At 42.8% G+C, this 16,249-nt stretch overlaps 1 protein-coding gene across 12 annotated transcripts in view; it reads right to left on the reverse strand.

Moving 5' to 3' along the window:
* Window positions 1-16,249, reverse strand: part of Stard13 (StAR related lipid transfer domain containing 13) — a 199,848-nt gene that overhangs the window by 38,632 nt on the left and 144,967 nt on the right. For all 12 annotated transcript variants that reach the window (XM_029477491.1, XM_029477489.1, XM_029477488.1 and 9 more), the window contains exon 3: window positions 15,632-15,713. In XM_029477491.1, the coding sequence (XP_029333351.1) occupies window positions 15,632-15,713 (82 nt within the window). The remainder of the gene's footprint in view (window positions 1-15,631; window positions 15,714-16,249) is intronic.

Genomic DNA, 16,249 nt, shown 5'->3' on the forward strand with positions numbered 1-16,249 from the left:
GACTTCTATTCCCAATGAGTCCCAACACCTGTTTATAGATATAAGACAGTTCTCATTTCAGTCATTGACAGGGCAGACAGACGGAAGCTAGATTTCATGTCATTAAAGTTGAGGGTATGTTAAGATGCTATGAGATGCTTCAGACAGACTGTGCACTCAAGACGGTGTCAAACAAGATAACAGTTCTGTTTTAGAGGCTGATCAGAGTCCACAGCTGCTTTGGGACCTTCTTGGATTTGCTGTGACTGGCAGATTGTCTTCCTGGCCAGTTCCACGGATGTTAACAGCTCCACCTAAGAGCGGTATGTTAATTAAAAGGCGTTCCTACTGTCCCTTTGGCAGCTCTTCTATGGGTTTGTTTAGGGAAGGATGCACGCTGTTTATCCAATATACTTATCTAGCACACGTGTTCCTCCATTGTGGCTGGAGGCACAAACAAACCATTTGATTTCTTGAAAAAGATTTTTTATTTACTACAGGCACAGGAACATCAAAAGACTCATTCTTCTTCTACTTAAATACACTTTATGTATTCATGATACATGGAGACATTTTATTAGTTTTGAAATCCGGAAGACAGATTTATTTTCATAGGCTTGTTTTTTTTAGTCACACCTAAACTCAAAAATATGCCTCCAGTTAAAATTACTTCTCTGTTTGAAGAAAATATTCAGGAAACCTTATTTGTACAACCCTATACATAGTATCTGCTAAAGCACTCTATCAATACACAAAGAATTATTAAACGGATGAAGTCAAACAACTTGATTTTTTTAAAACATGGTCTAACTTTGTGAGGAGATTCTTTTAAAAGACAGTCTACAAATGGCTGTAAGCACACAAAAATATGTTCAACATTTATTTGTCATGGGAGAAATACAAATTTAAATCAGGAACTACTACTGCATGCATGCCAGGAGGCTCAAATTTAAAATACTGATAATAGGAGCTAACAAGATTGCTCCATGGTCAAGAGAACTTGGGACCAGAGGACCCAAGTTTGGTTTCCAGCACCTGCATGGAAGCTCACAACCAGCAGAAACTCCAGTTCTCTGGTCTCCGAAGTTCAGAGGCACCAGGCATACACAAGTTTCATAGATACGCATGCTGGAAAAACATCCAAACACACAAAATAAAATATATAATCTAAAAGAAAAATAGCTGTACAGACAAACCAAAGACACAGGAGTCCCAACATATTCTGGACAGAGGAGAGGGAAAATAGAGAACTAGCCTCCTCCCAGGCCCCCCAGCTCAAGATTTATAAGGAAGAAACAGCAATGAAGTTGGATAAGTAGTGGGAAAATGGACAAATGGATCAATGGGGCAGGGTTCATGGCTCCAACTAGGCCCAGTAAATATAGTCACTTGACCTGTACAAAGGAGCAAAGGTGAGGTAAGAGATAACAAGTAACATCTTAACAAATGGTCATGAAACATCTAGATAGTCACATGAAAACAAAATCAATCCAGGTAGACTTTCTGCTCCTAATACAGATGGCTTCCAAGTAGACCACATCCCTAAACATAAACGCGCAGCTCTAGGATTTCAAAATGAAAATAGGACAAACTTTAAGTGGCCTTGAGTGTGTGATGACTTTTTGTTTTCAACATCAAAGGTGCATCCAAGTGACAAGATGTAAAAGTTCTGATCATAGAGAGGATGAGAGGACTGGAAGGAGACCTGAAGAAAATGTTTCTGAAATGTTTATCTGAATCTGATCAATTATACAATGTGTTCAAAGAACCTTAAAACCCACAATAAGAAAGCAAATGGCCCATTTTAAAGATAGTTTAATTACTTTTTATCACAACTATCTTCATCATAAAAAGGGACCTTGTAGTAAAATATAATCAGCATTGGGCTGAAGAGATGGCTCAGTGGCTAGGAGTGCTTGCTACATCTGAAGGCTCACAACCGCCTGTACCCCACCTCCACAGGCTCTGATGCCATCTTCTGGCCTAGAGGTATGGCACTCATGTGTGGGTGCAAATGAAGAGACACACACAGACACAGATATGAAGAGGTCAGCTCAGAGCTGTTGGAAAATTCCACCAGACCCCCGAGCACATAGGCACCCCTCCTCTCCTGGAAGAGACAGGTCAGAGAGCATGTAGGCTGGAAGGGAGAGGCTGAGTAAGCCCCCACTACCTCATCCCCTAAAGACCAATCAGTTTAAAGGGTGTACTGTTCCACCAATCATATTGTGCCTAGTTGCTGATGCTCCATTCTGCCCCTGGAAACTGTATAAAAACTCGCTGAATGGGCTACCCAGGGTTGCCACCTCTCCTCCTGGTGCAGTACTACCCCAGTGCACTGGAACAATAAATTCCTCTTGCTTTTGCATCAATCCCTTGCTCCGTGTTGTTTACACGGGGGTCCCCGGTAACTAAAGCTTGGCAGAGTCTTACAGATACACACACACACACACACACACACACACACACAGAGGGACACAGACATATACACTCATACCCACACATGCAGATATATACATATTACACCCCCCCCACACACCAACACAGGGACACACACATAGGGACACAAACATACACACAGATACACAGAGACACACACATATACACAGATCTACACACACACACAGTAATATAGACACAGACAGACACACACTCAAAGGCACACACATAGACACATACATACACACAAACACAGGGACACAGACACAGTCATATACACAGACATACACACTCACATACACACACACAGGGACATAAAAACAGATATACATCACACAGAGATATACACACAGACATACAGAGAGACATACACAGAGATATACACACAGACACACATTCACACACAAACAAGGATACAGACACAGAGAGGGATATACACATAAACACACACACAGACCCACACTCGGATACAGACACAGAGGGGGACATACACATAGAAACACACAGACACATACACACAGACATAGACACACAGATAAAATGAAATAAGACACAACATAAAGTGTTCGGTATAACATGTTAATTGCAAATTAAAGCAATCATGAGCTCCACTGCTTTTTTTTTTTTTTTTTTTTTTGGTTTTTTGAGACAGGGTTTCTCTGTATGGCCCTGGCTGTCCTGGAACTCACTTTATAGACCAGGCTGGCCTCGAACTCAGAAATCCACCTGCCTCCTGAGTCCTGGGATTAAAGGTGTGCGCCACCATGCCCAGCCCTCCACTGCTTCTTTAAACAGTGCTACTGAGAGAGTGAGGGACAGGAGAGCTCACCCACTGCTGCTGACAATGGGACATGACTCAGGTGAGACAGCTGAACAGGTCATTACTGTGAAACATACCCGTTGGTATTCACCCAAATGGGTTTAAGATTTATTTCCACGTGTAAATGTGTACACACTCAGTGTTTACAGCCACTTTAGTCATCACTAGTGAAATTCAAGAGCAATCAAGATGTCAGGTGGCTGGAAAGATGAACTATGGTATAACCAGACAATAGAGTGGTAATTAGAAGTGAGTTATAAAGACACAGATGGCACAGTAGACACTCAAGTGATTATTAAGGGCCAATATGAAAAGGCTGTAAATTGAGATTCTAATTAGAAAGCATTGTGCAAGAGTTGAAGTTATGGAGGCAGTCCAAAGACCAGAAGTTGCCAGAGACTAGGGAAATGGAGGGACGCCTAGGCAGAGCAGAGGGTTTTTAGGGCAGTGAAATGGATGCGTATGCCACAGTGGTGCATGTCTGTAACTATACACCCGTCAAAAGCACAGAATTTAAATAGAAAGCAGGGCTGTAATTTACCCTGTGTACTTCATGCTGTAATGGGTGCACTGTGTTTGTAGCACATGGCTGTGTATATGTAGGCCAAAGGTTAACATTGAGTGTCTTCACCTCCTCATCTTATGAATTAAGGCAAAACCTCTCCTTTGAACCCAGAGTTCATCAACTCTGTCTAGATGGGCGGTTTTCACCCTTCCTAATGCTGTGACCCTTTAATACAGTTTCTCTTGTTGTGGTGATCCCCCCAACCAGAGCATTACGAATTGTAATGTAAATATCTGTGTTTTGGAATGGTCTTAGGAGAGCCCTGTGGAGGGATCAATTGATCCTTCCCCAAGGGTCCTGATCACCAGCTTGTTCTGGGGCTCTCCTATCTGTGTGTCCCGTGTATTAGATTACAGAAGGGTGGTCATGCCTACCTGAGTTTACACGGGCACTGTCTCCAGCTCAGTGGTCTGGATGGATTTTGTCTATCCATTGTATGCTAATTAGCTCTTAATCCAGTGTGCAAAATTATCATCATTGGAAGCATTTTGACATGTTGGGCATAGGGGCTGGAGAGATGGCTCAGCAGTTAAGAGCACTGACTGCTCTTCTGGAGGTCCTGAGCTCAAATCCCAGCAAGCACACGGTAGCTCCCAACCATCTGTAATGAGATCTGACACCCTCTTCTGGTGTGTCTGAAAACAGCTACAGTGTACTTACATATAATAAATAAATAAATCTTTAAAAATTAAGTATACAATAAACTAACAAGCTATCAAAAACAAACTTTTTAAAAAATGGTTTTAGAGATTTATTGTAGAAAGGCAGGGAGAAAGGAGAGAAGGTAGAAAGAGAGAGGCCGGCCATGGCCACATGGAGAGAGTGGGAAAGGGAGAGAAAAGGAGGGCTAGAGAGTAAGAAAGGTGAGGGCTAAAGAGCCAAACTTTTTTTTTTTTTTAAAGAAATGTTGGGTATAATTTCAATCTTCTTATAAACAGACCATCCTGAATCCTGTAAACCATGAGAGAAGAAAATACTCTTTAAGGTAGTCTGAAACTATGCATCTCTTCATGGTGTGATAGAGCATTATTGGTTTGTGAATTATTTCTCATACGGTGAGGTAAACAACGGTGATCTTTGTAAGCACCCAGACTGGATGGAACATACATTGTAGAGATAGATGATAGAATAGCCTCTCTCAGATTTGGCTCCTGTAGGTAAGAAATATACCATATACCAGAAATATTCACTATACTCTGTCAAAACTGCTATAAAACTCTGGTGTGAGTGAAGCCAGCCTTCAGCGAGGACAAATATAACTTAAATTTAATTGTAAGTAATAAGACAAACTCTCGAATGGTCCTCATTGGTCTATTTATGATTGCCTGGCAGACTGTTCCAATGTGAATAAAAATTTTAATTATAGAATGTATTTTGCCATCCACAAATGGACTGGACTGGAGCCTCTCCCAAGCTTATACCATAATTTATTCTTCTTATAATTCTCAGAAGCCTAGAACAGTGTTTCTCAACCCTCTTATTGCTGTGACCCTTTAATATAGTCCCTCATGTTGTGGTGACTCCCAACATAAAATTATTTTTGTCGTACTTCATAACTGAACTTTTGCCTACTGTTGTGAATCATAATGTAAATATCTTTGTTTTTTGATGGTCTTAGGCCACCCCTGTGAAAGAGTCATTCAACTCCCAAAAGGGTCATGACCCACAGGGTTGAGAACCACTGGCCTGGAATGCAATTCTATACAAACACTGCATGAACCTATGGTATCTGCCGATCACGGCTGTTGTCTTGGTGCAGTCAGAACCACAGAACCCATCAGCACCGAACACAATAGCCTATGAGCTGCACCCGGTTTGCCTCTACTTGGGGACCAAAGTGAGTCAGTTCAATGGATGGTAAGGGAACAGTTCTGGGCCTTTGGCATTGCCTCTTTCAGAGAAGGACTCAGGCCTCTTGGGAGGACTATTGGCTCAAGGGAGTCAAACACAGGTGACATCTGAGCTAGATGTGATGTCTGTCCTATCTCCTTCACTTATTGCTTCTGTCTACTGAGGAATCGTTTTAGTAGAACCTAGAAAATGGAGGCAGGCACCATGCATAGCCTGGCAGTCCCTTTGCACTGAAGGAGAAAAGCCTAAGTTGGCCCATTCCTCTTTAAGCTTGTAGCAATCTGGGTTTTGTTATTAATGCAAAGAAGGTAGTCTGAGCCTTTCAGGAGAAATGGTTGGGAAGTCTTCCATTTGCTGCTGTTATGATCTTGTAGATGGGCGAATACCCAAATCACCAAAGGGAGAGTATGCTTTCATTTTAAGCACCAAACTCAGGGCTCTCCTGGGGAAGTCTTGGGAGAGAAAAGCTGATATCCATCTATCTAAGGGTGTGTGTCTTGTGCCCCAGGAAGAGGCTGAGAATACAGAGATGAACAAAAGATAGTTCTTATCCTTGAGGCTCTTGGTCTCATGTGGGCTGTGAGCATGATAAATAGGAGAAGATACCAGTCACTTCCTGAGTACATTGGATGGAAAAGATAACATTGGAGCAAGACTGTGGAGGACTAGGAGAAGATATCACAGGAGCAGTGCGGGGACAATGGGGATATACTGAAGGATATTATGCTGAGAGATAGCACCATACTTAGACAGACATACTTAGGTGGGATAGAGAATGAATTTAAGAGGCACAGTCAAGAGATGAATCTAGATGAGGTACTGGAGAGGGACAGGCAAGAGATGGTTCAAGAATCTAGATGAGGTACTGTCAAGATGGCTTAGTACTCCAGAGCACAAGCTGCTCGGACCCAGGTTCGGTTCCCAGCACACACACAGGTGGCTCACAACTGCCTATAACTCCAAGTTCTAGGGCATTCAATGTACCCTTTTGGCCTCAGTGGCCACTTGCATGTACTTGATGCACATAAACTCATGCAGGCACACATATACACATAAATCTAAAAACTGTATTTTAAACAATCCGAATGTGACATTGCTGCTCTATTCTTAATAGTCAGAAATTGGAAACAGTCTAGATGTCCATCAATGGAAGAATAGATTTTTAAAAAACCACTGTATGTTTACACAGTGGAATATTAATCAGTTGTTTAAAAAATGAAATTTGCAGGCAAATGGATGGAGCTAGAAAAAGTCATCTCCTGAGTGTGGTAATCAGACTCCAAAAGACAAATATGGTAAGTGTTCAATTATATGGATGTTAGCTTTTAAGTCTTCAATAAGAAGGCTACAATCCACAAAACCACAGAGGTTAGGTAAAGAGTCAGGTACTAGAGGAGAGGAATGGATCACCTTAGGAAGGAGATATAGAATAAATAATTATGAGTGGAAGGAGAGCGGGGAATGGAATGGAAAGATCAAATGGGAAATGTAAGGTGAGACAGGGCCAAGGGAGGATATACAGGGATGGATGGCTAAGCTAAGCTACTTGAGGGGTTGTATGGAAACCTACTATAGAAGCTTCTTAAAATATGCACACATGTGAAAGAAATCTAAATGTAACCATCAAATAACAAGAACACCCACAGACCCAGGTGACTAAATGAGACCTTCAGTTCTGGGAGTAGGTTACATCTAATTTAGTTGTTGGTTAATGGGGACCTGTGAAGAGCCCCAGACAACCCAGTCTGTTGCCAAGGTTATGGTTCCTGTCCACAAACCTACAGTCAGGCCCTATTGCTCAAGAAAATACTTACACAGTTCCTTGAACACGGAGAAATCAAGCTGGTGCCCACCTAGAGCCTTCACCCCTACTGGTTAGTGCTCATGGTCCTGGAAGGTACTCTGTACACAACCAGAGGAGAAATGTAAACAGCAACCGAGCCACAAACCCTGAGCTCTACAAAGCTGACCTGCCTGCAAATATGCTGGTGCCATCGTGGCCCAAAGCTTATGGGAGTAACTAACCCCTACCACACTGTTTTGGGTGGTCAGGAACCTAAGTTTAGATAGGCCTGAGACCTAGGGGAGAACCAAATACTACTGGTTTGTTAATGCAATTGAGCAATAAATGACTCCCAATGACATTCTGCTATACTGGGAGATCAGTGCCTTGCTCTTCCATAATTAGAGAAGCTTCGACCCGCAGCAGGTGGGAACAAATATATCAGTCCACAACTGCAAAGCACATCCAGTCACATCCAGAACACTCAGTCCTAAATGGGACATCTCCATCAAATCCCCGTCCAATCCCCCAGGGCCCAGGGAATCCTGTGGAAGAGAATGTGGAAAGATTGTAAGAGGCAGAGGGGATGGAGACAGCCAAGGAAAGAAGGCCTTCTGAACATGGTGGGACCAGAGCACCTACTGTGGCCACATGAAGATCTGCACCAGCTGAGGTTTCAGTGCTGAGAGGGGCAAGTGGGCCTAAGCTTCCATCCCTGACCCAGAACCTTTCTCTGACTGATAACTGCTTGCAAATGAAAAATTATTTTATCCAAAGGAGTCTCTCTGGTTACACAAGCCACATTTAAGGGCAAGCCCCGTGTCTGGCAGTAGAGGGCTATCATAAGACAAACTCAGTGATATTTTTGTGAATTTTTTTTTTTTTGACTCACTATGCTGTTTGCTTTTTCTCTCCCTTTCAGATCTTTTTTGCTTATATATTATGGTTGAACTTTTATATATTATGGTTGTGTTTTCATGTTGTGTGGGAACATGCCTGTCTTTGTATCTATCTGTATTCCTTGTACTTTTTATTTGGCTCTTTTTTTTTTTCCTACTCTTTGTTTTGTCCTATTCTGATTTGTTTTTTATCTTATCTTTTTATTACGTATGAGGTGCTTGTTTGTATTCTAATGAGAGACCGAGTGGGAAAGTAAGGGGTGTAGATTTGGGTGGATGGGATGTTGGGAAGGATCTGGGGGGGGGGAACTGGGGGAGAGGAAACCATAATCAGTATATACTGTATATATAAAAATCTATATTCAATGAAAGAAAAAGGAAACCTGAAGGATAGAGAACAAAGTGGTCAAGAGAGGGTTGGGTGAATGTACGGATGGTGATCCCATGGACATCAACGGGTGGGGAAACAAATTTAGAACCACAGTGAATTCCAGTGTTCAGAACCTAGGGCCAAGGAAGAAAGCCAGCCTTGGGAAGGTGAAAGTCTGAGTGTATATCAACAAGAACCAGCCGAAGGTGGCATCTCAGAAGCCAGAGAATTTGCACTCATGAGAGGAGGATTAAGCATTTAAGAAAGAACAGGTGCTGTAAATCCACTCATTCCTTTGTATTTATTTACCCATTGTGGGGGTGGGGCGGCACTGAGTGGGTGGAGGGAGGAGGGCTGAAAGAGTGCAGGCACTAAGAGCCAGAAGCTAGTAGTCAACGGAAAGCTCTCTTAGGAAGTCGGAACGCTGTGTGTGTTGATGCTCACCTTCAATCCCAGGCAGAGACCAGCAGATCTCTGTGAGTCTGAAGCTAGCCTGGTCTACATAGCAAGTTCTAGGCCAGCCGCAACTGCATAGTAAGATCCTACCTGAAGAAGGAGGAAGAGGAAGTGGGGGAAGAGGAAGAGGAAGAGGAGGAAGTCTTCAGCAAAGGACAGCATTTTAAATTATTCTTGAGAGAAAATGAAGAGTTTATCGTCATATATTTCCTAACCAAAGGACAATATAATAATTTGTGGGCTGAAAGGTTATTTCTTAAACTTAACAAATAATTATTGAAGTCTTATTTATTATTTAGTACAAGGATCTGTACCCATGATGTGCAGTTGAGTAAGATGCAGTCCAGTGATGTGGAGTTGGAAGTCCCTCACCGCCCAGAGGACCAGAGTGGGAGCCAGGCAGTGGTCAAGAAGGGAGGCTGGGGCTGTGCCTTGGTAGTGTAGGGAGAGCAAGAGTGTCAGTGTGAGGGGCTAGGTGCAGCTTCCCAGGCTTGACTCATGCTGTAGAGAAGCCCCAGGACAGGGCAGGCTGTCTGCTCCTCCCTTAGCGACCACAGCAAAACAGTAGGTCCTCTTCCTCCTTCCTCATACTTTAGGCTCTGGTTTGACATTTCCACTGCCAGACCTTAGATGGTTCACGAGGTCTCCTACATTGATTTAATGGCTGGTTTCCTGTGATTTTTTTTTTCCTCGCCAAAGGCATGGGAGGAATAGCAAGCAGAGGTAGGTGTTCATCTCTTCCAGACCATTCTGATTCCGTTCCAACTGCCTGAACTTCTTACCCTTGGCTCCTGTCAGGGTGGTGGATGGAACCCTGTCAGCTAAGGAGTGTTCTGGGTGGGAACCTCAAAGACATTCAAGGAACCACAATCAGTGAACATGTGTTCCCAACCCTGGGATCAAAGCCCAGCCCTTCATGGGGTCTTCCATGTGCTGCAGCCACGGGGCGTGGGAAAGGGCTTGGTGCTGAGAGAGTCTGGCAAGCACACATTGCGGAGAACAGAGTGGATGCTCTGTGCCGAATACACAATTCTGCTATGTAATTCCCAAGACTCTGGGTGTGCAAAAGTCACAGGCCAGGCATAGGAAGGCTTCATTGTGTCTGGGGTAGGATGGGATGTGATAAGGGAAGTAGAGATAGAGTTTGAAGTAAGCAAATGACTGTCGCCATGCCACTGTGAAGCCAGCAAGAATGGACGTGCCTCCCTCTGCTTTCCCTTTGGCTATTCCCCCAAGGATTGACTGCATGAGAAATCACCCCTGTGCTAGTGCTTAAACCCTAGATCTGCCTCTGGCCTTTAGCTGGGGTGTGGGAGGAAATCAGGGCCAAAGGTCAATGGAGAGAGAGAGAGAGAGAGAGAGAGAGAGAGAGAGAAACTGGGCAGGCTGTGCAGTCAGAAAGGAGTTGTATCAGCGTGCACAAGACAATTATTATCATCATTTTATGTATATGGGTGTTCTGCATGTATGTCTGTAGCATTTATGTGTCTGGCACCCATGGAGGTCAGAAGAGGGTATCAGATCCCTTGGTATACAGGAGTTATTGTTGGCAGCCACCACGTAGGTACTGGGAACTGAACCTGAGTCTTCTGCAAGAGCAGGAAGCACTCTTAACCATTAAGCTATCTCTCCAGCCCTTTCTACGACAAATATTTTTAAAGGGAAAGGTTTGCATTATTTTCACAGAGACTGTCATTGTTTAATATTAACGCTGTTGGCATCCTTGGATCAAATGGGGGTGTGCGGCAGTGAACTGTAACATCCTTCTTCCTTGCATCCTTTCCTCTCACTGCTCCTGGCTTCTTGAGAGGCCCCTCATCACTTCTCATTTATTTAAACACTGGGGAAAGCTGCACTGGGTAGTCATAGCTAGGTCCATCAACACGCGACAGCGCACACAGCCCATGCCCTCATTTGTCATATGCTATAATTAATTAGCATATATTAACAACATGCATTATGCAGATGAGTTGCTATCTTCACATTAATTTAGGAATTCAAAGGTCATGTTTGAGCATCCAGGCCTATGTCTGCAGCCAGCTGCAGTGAATACCACAACCCAGCACTGCAGAAGGGAGTGTCTCACCTCCCCAGTGCTTCAGCCTGCTGTGATTTGCACCAAAGGACAAACTTTGCAAGCTGTTTTGACACCTTGTGTGTCCTCCAGGTGTCCCATAGGGTTAACGTTCCAACCAGCTCACTCAGATAATTGGATTTGCAGTGAACTTTCCGTGACATACGGAGGAAGAGACTCTCAGTCACCAATCAGTCACAACCCAGGAAAGCAGAACTTTTAACAGTTGCTTCTGAAATACTGGAAACAGCTCTCTGTGCCTGCAGTAGCAGCCATCTACACAGTGCCTGCTGGACACTGGTCCTGTAGTCATCCCTGCAACCATGCACAAAGAACTCAGCTGCCATTCCAGGGGTTCACGCTTTCAGCAAAGGCAGCAAATCTGCTTTCCTTCTGGGGACTAAACCTCAGAGCTTCAGAAAAGGAGGTGGCGTACAGCTGTGCATCTACCCTGATTCCTTCTGGGCAGTCTCACTCTCAATAGGAGCTGTATTTTTAAGCTACACTGTCCAATGATTCTATAGTAAACTGGGATCTGAGAAGTGAACCTGCCACTTGTGAGTAAAATCTCAGTGGTGAACATCCTTTTGCAGGGGACTCTGGCTCTCCTGTCTCCCTGGAAGGAGCTCCCTCTGGCTTTAATTCCCTCTACCATTTTGCATGGCCTCAGCATTTCAAACAACCATGAGAACTGTACAGCTCATAGAGATTTAAAAATAAAGCAGAGGGGTGGGCAGGACAGACTAGCAGGTGAAGGTGCCTGCTGCCAAGCCCGAGGACCCAAGTTCAATTCCCAAGACCCATATGGTGGGATGAGGTAAGGACATCTTCTAATAAAGATGTCCTCTGGTGCCCCTGCCACACAGCAAGTACACAGACAAATAAGCAAACAGATGTAATTTCAGAAGTTAAGAAAAGAACCACTATCTTTGTAAATGCATTGCACAAAGAAGAACATGAATAGAATTCCACCCCCTTACGGCTCTCTGGGCATTAATCAATACTTACCTTCTGAATAGGCAAGTTTCTATTCAGCTGCCCATTAATCTCAAAAGTTTTTAAAGCATCCCCATTCTCCTCTGGCGGGAGATACTCTGTCGCTTTCTGGTATTTGCGAGGCAGGAAATCTGTACTGTGTAGAACTCACAGTGAAGAGAAACAATTCCCCACTAGCTCTCCAGGCAGCTGCCTTTGGCTGCCTACCTACCCTTGCTTCCTTTGATCCACCCAGGGTGTGTGTGACTCTTCCTTTGGCCTCTATTTTACCCACAGCTCCTGCACCCTGAGAACGGAGGTTCACACACTTCCAGCCAAATGCTTGTTCACAAGGATTAATAAAACAGCTTAGAAAGATTTTTTTGGGTATCAACATATTAAAAATTATATTCTTGTAATAAACCCTGGATGTAAAAATAGCAGCATGCAATGGAACCATGAAACTCTTAGGTATTAATCAAGTCCACGTCCTGTGCTGCCAACTACAGTTTGCTGTTGTAAACATCGGGAGACCTAAACGTACGCTGATTACTAATCCACACATCAATTTAGGGCCAGTGAGATGGCTCAGTGGCTAAAGGCACTTGCCACTAAGCAGGACGACCTGAGTTCAAGTCCCAGTCCCCAGAGGATGAAAGAGAGAACCAACTCCTACAAGTTGTCCTTTGACTTCCACATAGGTGATGGCAGTCCAGTCCTTTCAACAAGTAGTTGGAACAGTCAGACACAGAATGAATCTTGGCCCAGGCCTTGTACTTATAAGATAAACACAAATTCAAAATGCACAGGATAACATACTTAGCACTTCATCTCAGGAGGTCATTTTTAGATACACTCTTAAATATACATGAAATAAATAAATTTGGCTAGAATAATTAAGAACCTTTCCCATTCTATGGTAATATTGAAAAAGATCTACATTCTGGCAGAAAATGTTTACAAGAATGTATCTGACAAGAGGTATCTATAACAATAACAAAATCTCTCAAAACTCAGGAATAGAAATTATTCAATTAAAAATGAGAGAAAGCTTGAATAGCTATTTTGCAGGAGAAGGTAGGTTGGTGAGACATGGGAGGATGTTTGGTTTTATTGGTCACTAAGAAAATGAACATTTAAAATCACAACGCAACCACAGCCGGATACCAATTAGAATGTCTACAAGCAAAACAAAAACATACTACCAAGGGCCAGGTAACTGGACCCTTGTATGTTGTCAGGAATACAAAAGAACAGGGCCACTTGAAGCTCTTTATAAAGATAGAACAGATTTGTCCTGAGCCCCCACAGTCCCATCCTTAAGATTTTACTGAAAAGAAATGTATATTTACGCTCACACAAACCACATATATCAATGTTAGGGTGTCTTTATATCCTCAAACTGGAGAACCCCGAAGTCTTTCTGTACAGTGGAAAGGAATATATTTTTGAAACAGAAATTAACATGAATTAAGAACATTACACTGAGTGAAGGAAGCCAGACAAAACCAGCCATATCCTGTTCCATGTCATCTCTGCTATGTCCTGATGGAGCCAAAATATAGGCACAGACAATAAATCTGTGGTTGCCAGGGGCTGGGAGTAGGGGAAATGGTGGCTTCATGAGCAATGGATGGAACTTTGTCAAGTCTTGATTGCACACTGGTATTAGTCCATATTGAATATATGTGTGTGTGTTTAATGCTAAATATAAGTCAATTTATAGAAAATAAATTTAGAAGACTTAATGGAAAAAGATAGTGAAATATAATTTTGAAAATAGAAATTACTTTTTTTTAAATGCCAGCCAACAGGAATATACTCAACACTTAGAGAAAAAGCAGCCCGTGTTCCTGAGTGGAATGAATGTTTTTCCGGAAGGATCTGTTCATGCTGCAGGTGTGCCTTCCAGATGGAGAAGCGGAAATGGAACTCTTCCAAGTCAGAGCTTTGGAAGAATCACAAGGAAGTCATCCATTTACCCCACGGGTTCTTACGAAGGCACAGACATGTGCATGTTTCTCTTCTAGCCTAAATAGTCTGTGTCCACTCATTCCACTCAAATATATGATTTTATGTATGTATGTATGTATGTATGTATGTATGTATGTATGTATGTATTTTAGTGTGTGTGTGTGCATGTGCACGTATGGATGCTAGAGGACAGCTTTCGAGATTTGGTTCTCTCCTCCCACTTTGTGGGTCTCAGGACTTGGTGGCAAGTGCATTTAAGCAGCCAGCCAGCCCAAGTTTATGATTCAGAATTCTTTCCTCTTTTAAACTGACAGGCTTGATACATTAAACTTAAGCAGACACACAGGACTGTCTTTGTGAATAGCAGAGATGAACACAAATCTTTTTTTTTTTTTTGGTCATATAGCAAGCTCAGAGCACAAAACCTGAGGTCGGGGATCCAGCAAACCTAAGATTATTTACGCTATTTGGGAATGCCTTGGTATCTCTATGCTCATCATTAAATAGTCATGCTTACCAAATGCAGGACATATAAGGAAGATCAGTGGACTGAGGTTATCAGTATAGGATCACCAAGTCCTCTCTATGTGGCCCGAAGACTGAAAGTGTCCTGCGCTGACACCTACCCCAGCTCTGACCTCTTCCCAGAGTGTTAGCCACACAACTACAAAGTTCTATAGCCACAACTGACCTTTCACACGGAATTTGATTATCTAAAATACAGATTCTATCGGATCTTTACAATTATGAGCCCAAGTTCAATGGTTTCTTATTGTTCGTTTGCTCATGCCTCATTGCTTCACCCAGGCTTCTACAACTACTCTGTGAAGTGCTTGAGAGGAGAGAATTCTTCATATATACATTTCTGCCTCTTTAAAAGATTCATTACATGAGAAAGGTTTAAATAAGTCAATCTGTCAGTGTATTTACTTGGTCTTACGTATTCTGATTTGAAGATATAACTACTTGACTTTATATATGTAAAAAAACTTAGGTCAGGTTGAACATCCTCAAAGGGTATCTCAGACGTTGCCCTGACAACACTTGAGATGACCCACCATCCTGAATCCTTCTGCCACCTCATCTGTGCTGTCTCCTTACTGTCCTAATCATTAACTCACATTTTAAAAATGGCATTTAACAATACTCTGAAATGTCCATCCTCCCTTTCTCTTTTTTCTCTCTTCTTCTGTCTTTTCTTCTCTCTTCCTCTTACTCTTTTTCCTAATCTAATGTCTGAAGTGCCCCCCAAGCCCCTGTTTAAGATTTAAACTCTACAAAAACAGGAACTGAGCATCCTCAGGGTACCAGGACCAACCAGCAACAGTGACCACAATATACATATTTCCTAAGTTGTTAACGCCAACCTTTAACTTCATGCTGCCCAAATAGAGACAGACCAAGGAAAGAAACCAAAACCAAAGATACTTCACTCATCTGGCTTACCTGCAAAGAGGTTCTACCAGGTCCCTTTCAAGAAAGTCATGGTCTTTTTTGACGGCTGCAATGTTGATGGGGAACTGCGAATCTGAGAGAGAAAGGAGAAGACAGAGGCTTATGCCTTTGGCTACATGAACTCAGGCCATCAGGTTCTACACAAATCACCATTCTTAAATCTTAAATCACAGTTACTGCTTATTGTTATTGCTAATGGCATTTAAAAATAGCACACAGATTATTATTATTATTATTCACAGAAAATGCTCTTGAGAGTGCAGTGTAAGTGCAAACTATGAAAACAAGCATCTTAACCTTGGGCAGGATTGCATGCCAAGGGCCCTTTATGTCCATCCTTATCTGACATTCCTCAGGAGGACATGAAGAACAGCTTCTGCATTCTTCCTATTCACCACAGGATGGGTCACAGACAGATGACTTCATAAAATTCTTAGTTTAGCAAACGTTTTTTCCTTCAAAAAGGACATTTCCAAAAATAGCCTAAGTTTAATAGTCTCAGATCTGATTTTCTTTTCTTTTCCTTCCTTCCTTCCTTCCTTCCTTCCTTCCTTCCTTCCTTCCTTCCTTCCTTCTTTCCTTCCCTCCCTCCCTCCCTCCCTCCCTCCC

This window comes from Mus caroli, chromosome 5 (assembly GCF_900094665.2).
Source record: "Mus caroli chromosome 5, CAROLI_EIJ_v1.1, whole genome shotgun sequence".
In the NCBI taxonomy this organism is placed as follows: domain Eukaryota; kingdom Metazoa; phylum Chordata; class Mammalia; order Rodentia; family Muridae; genus Mus; species Mus caroli.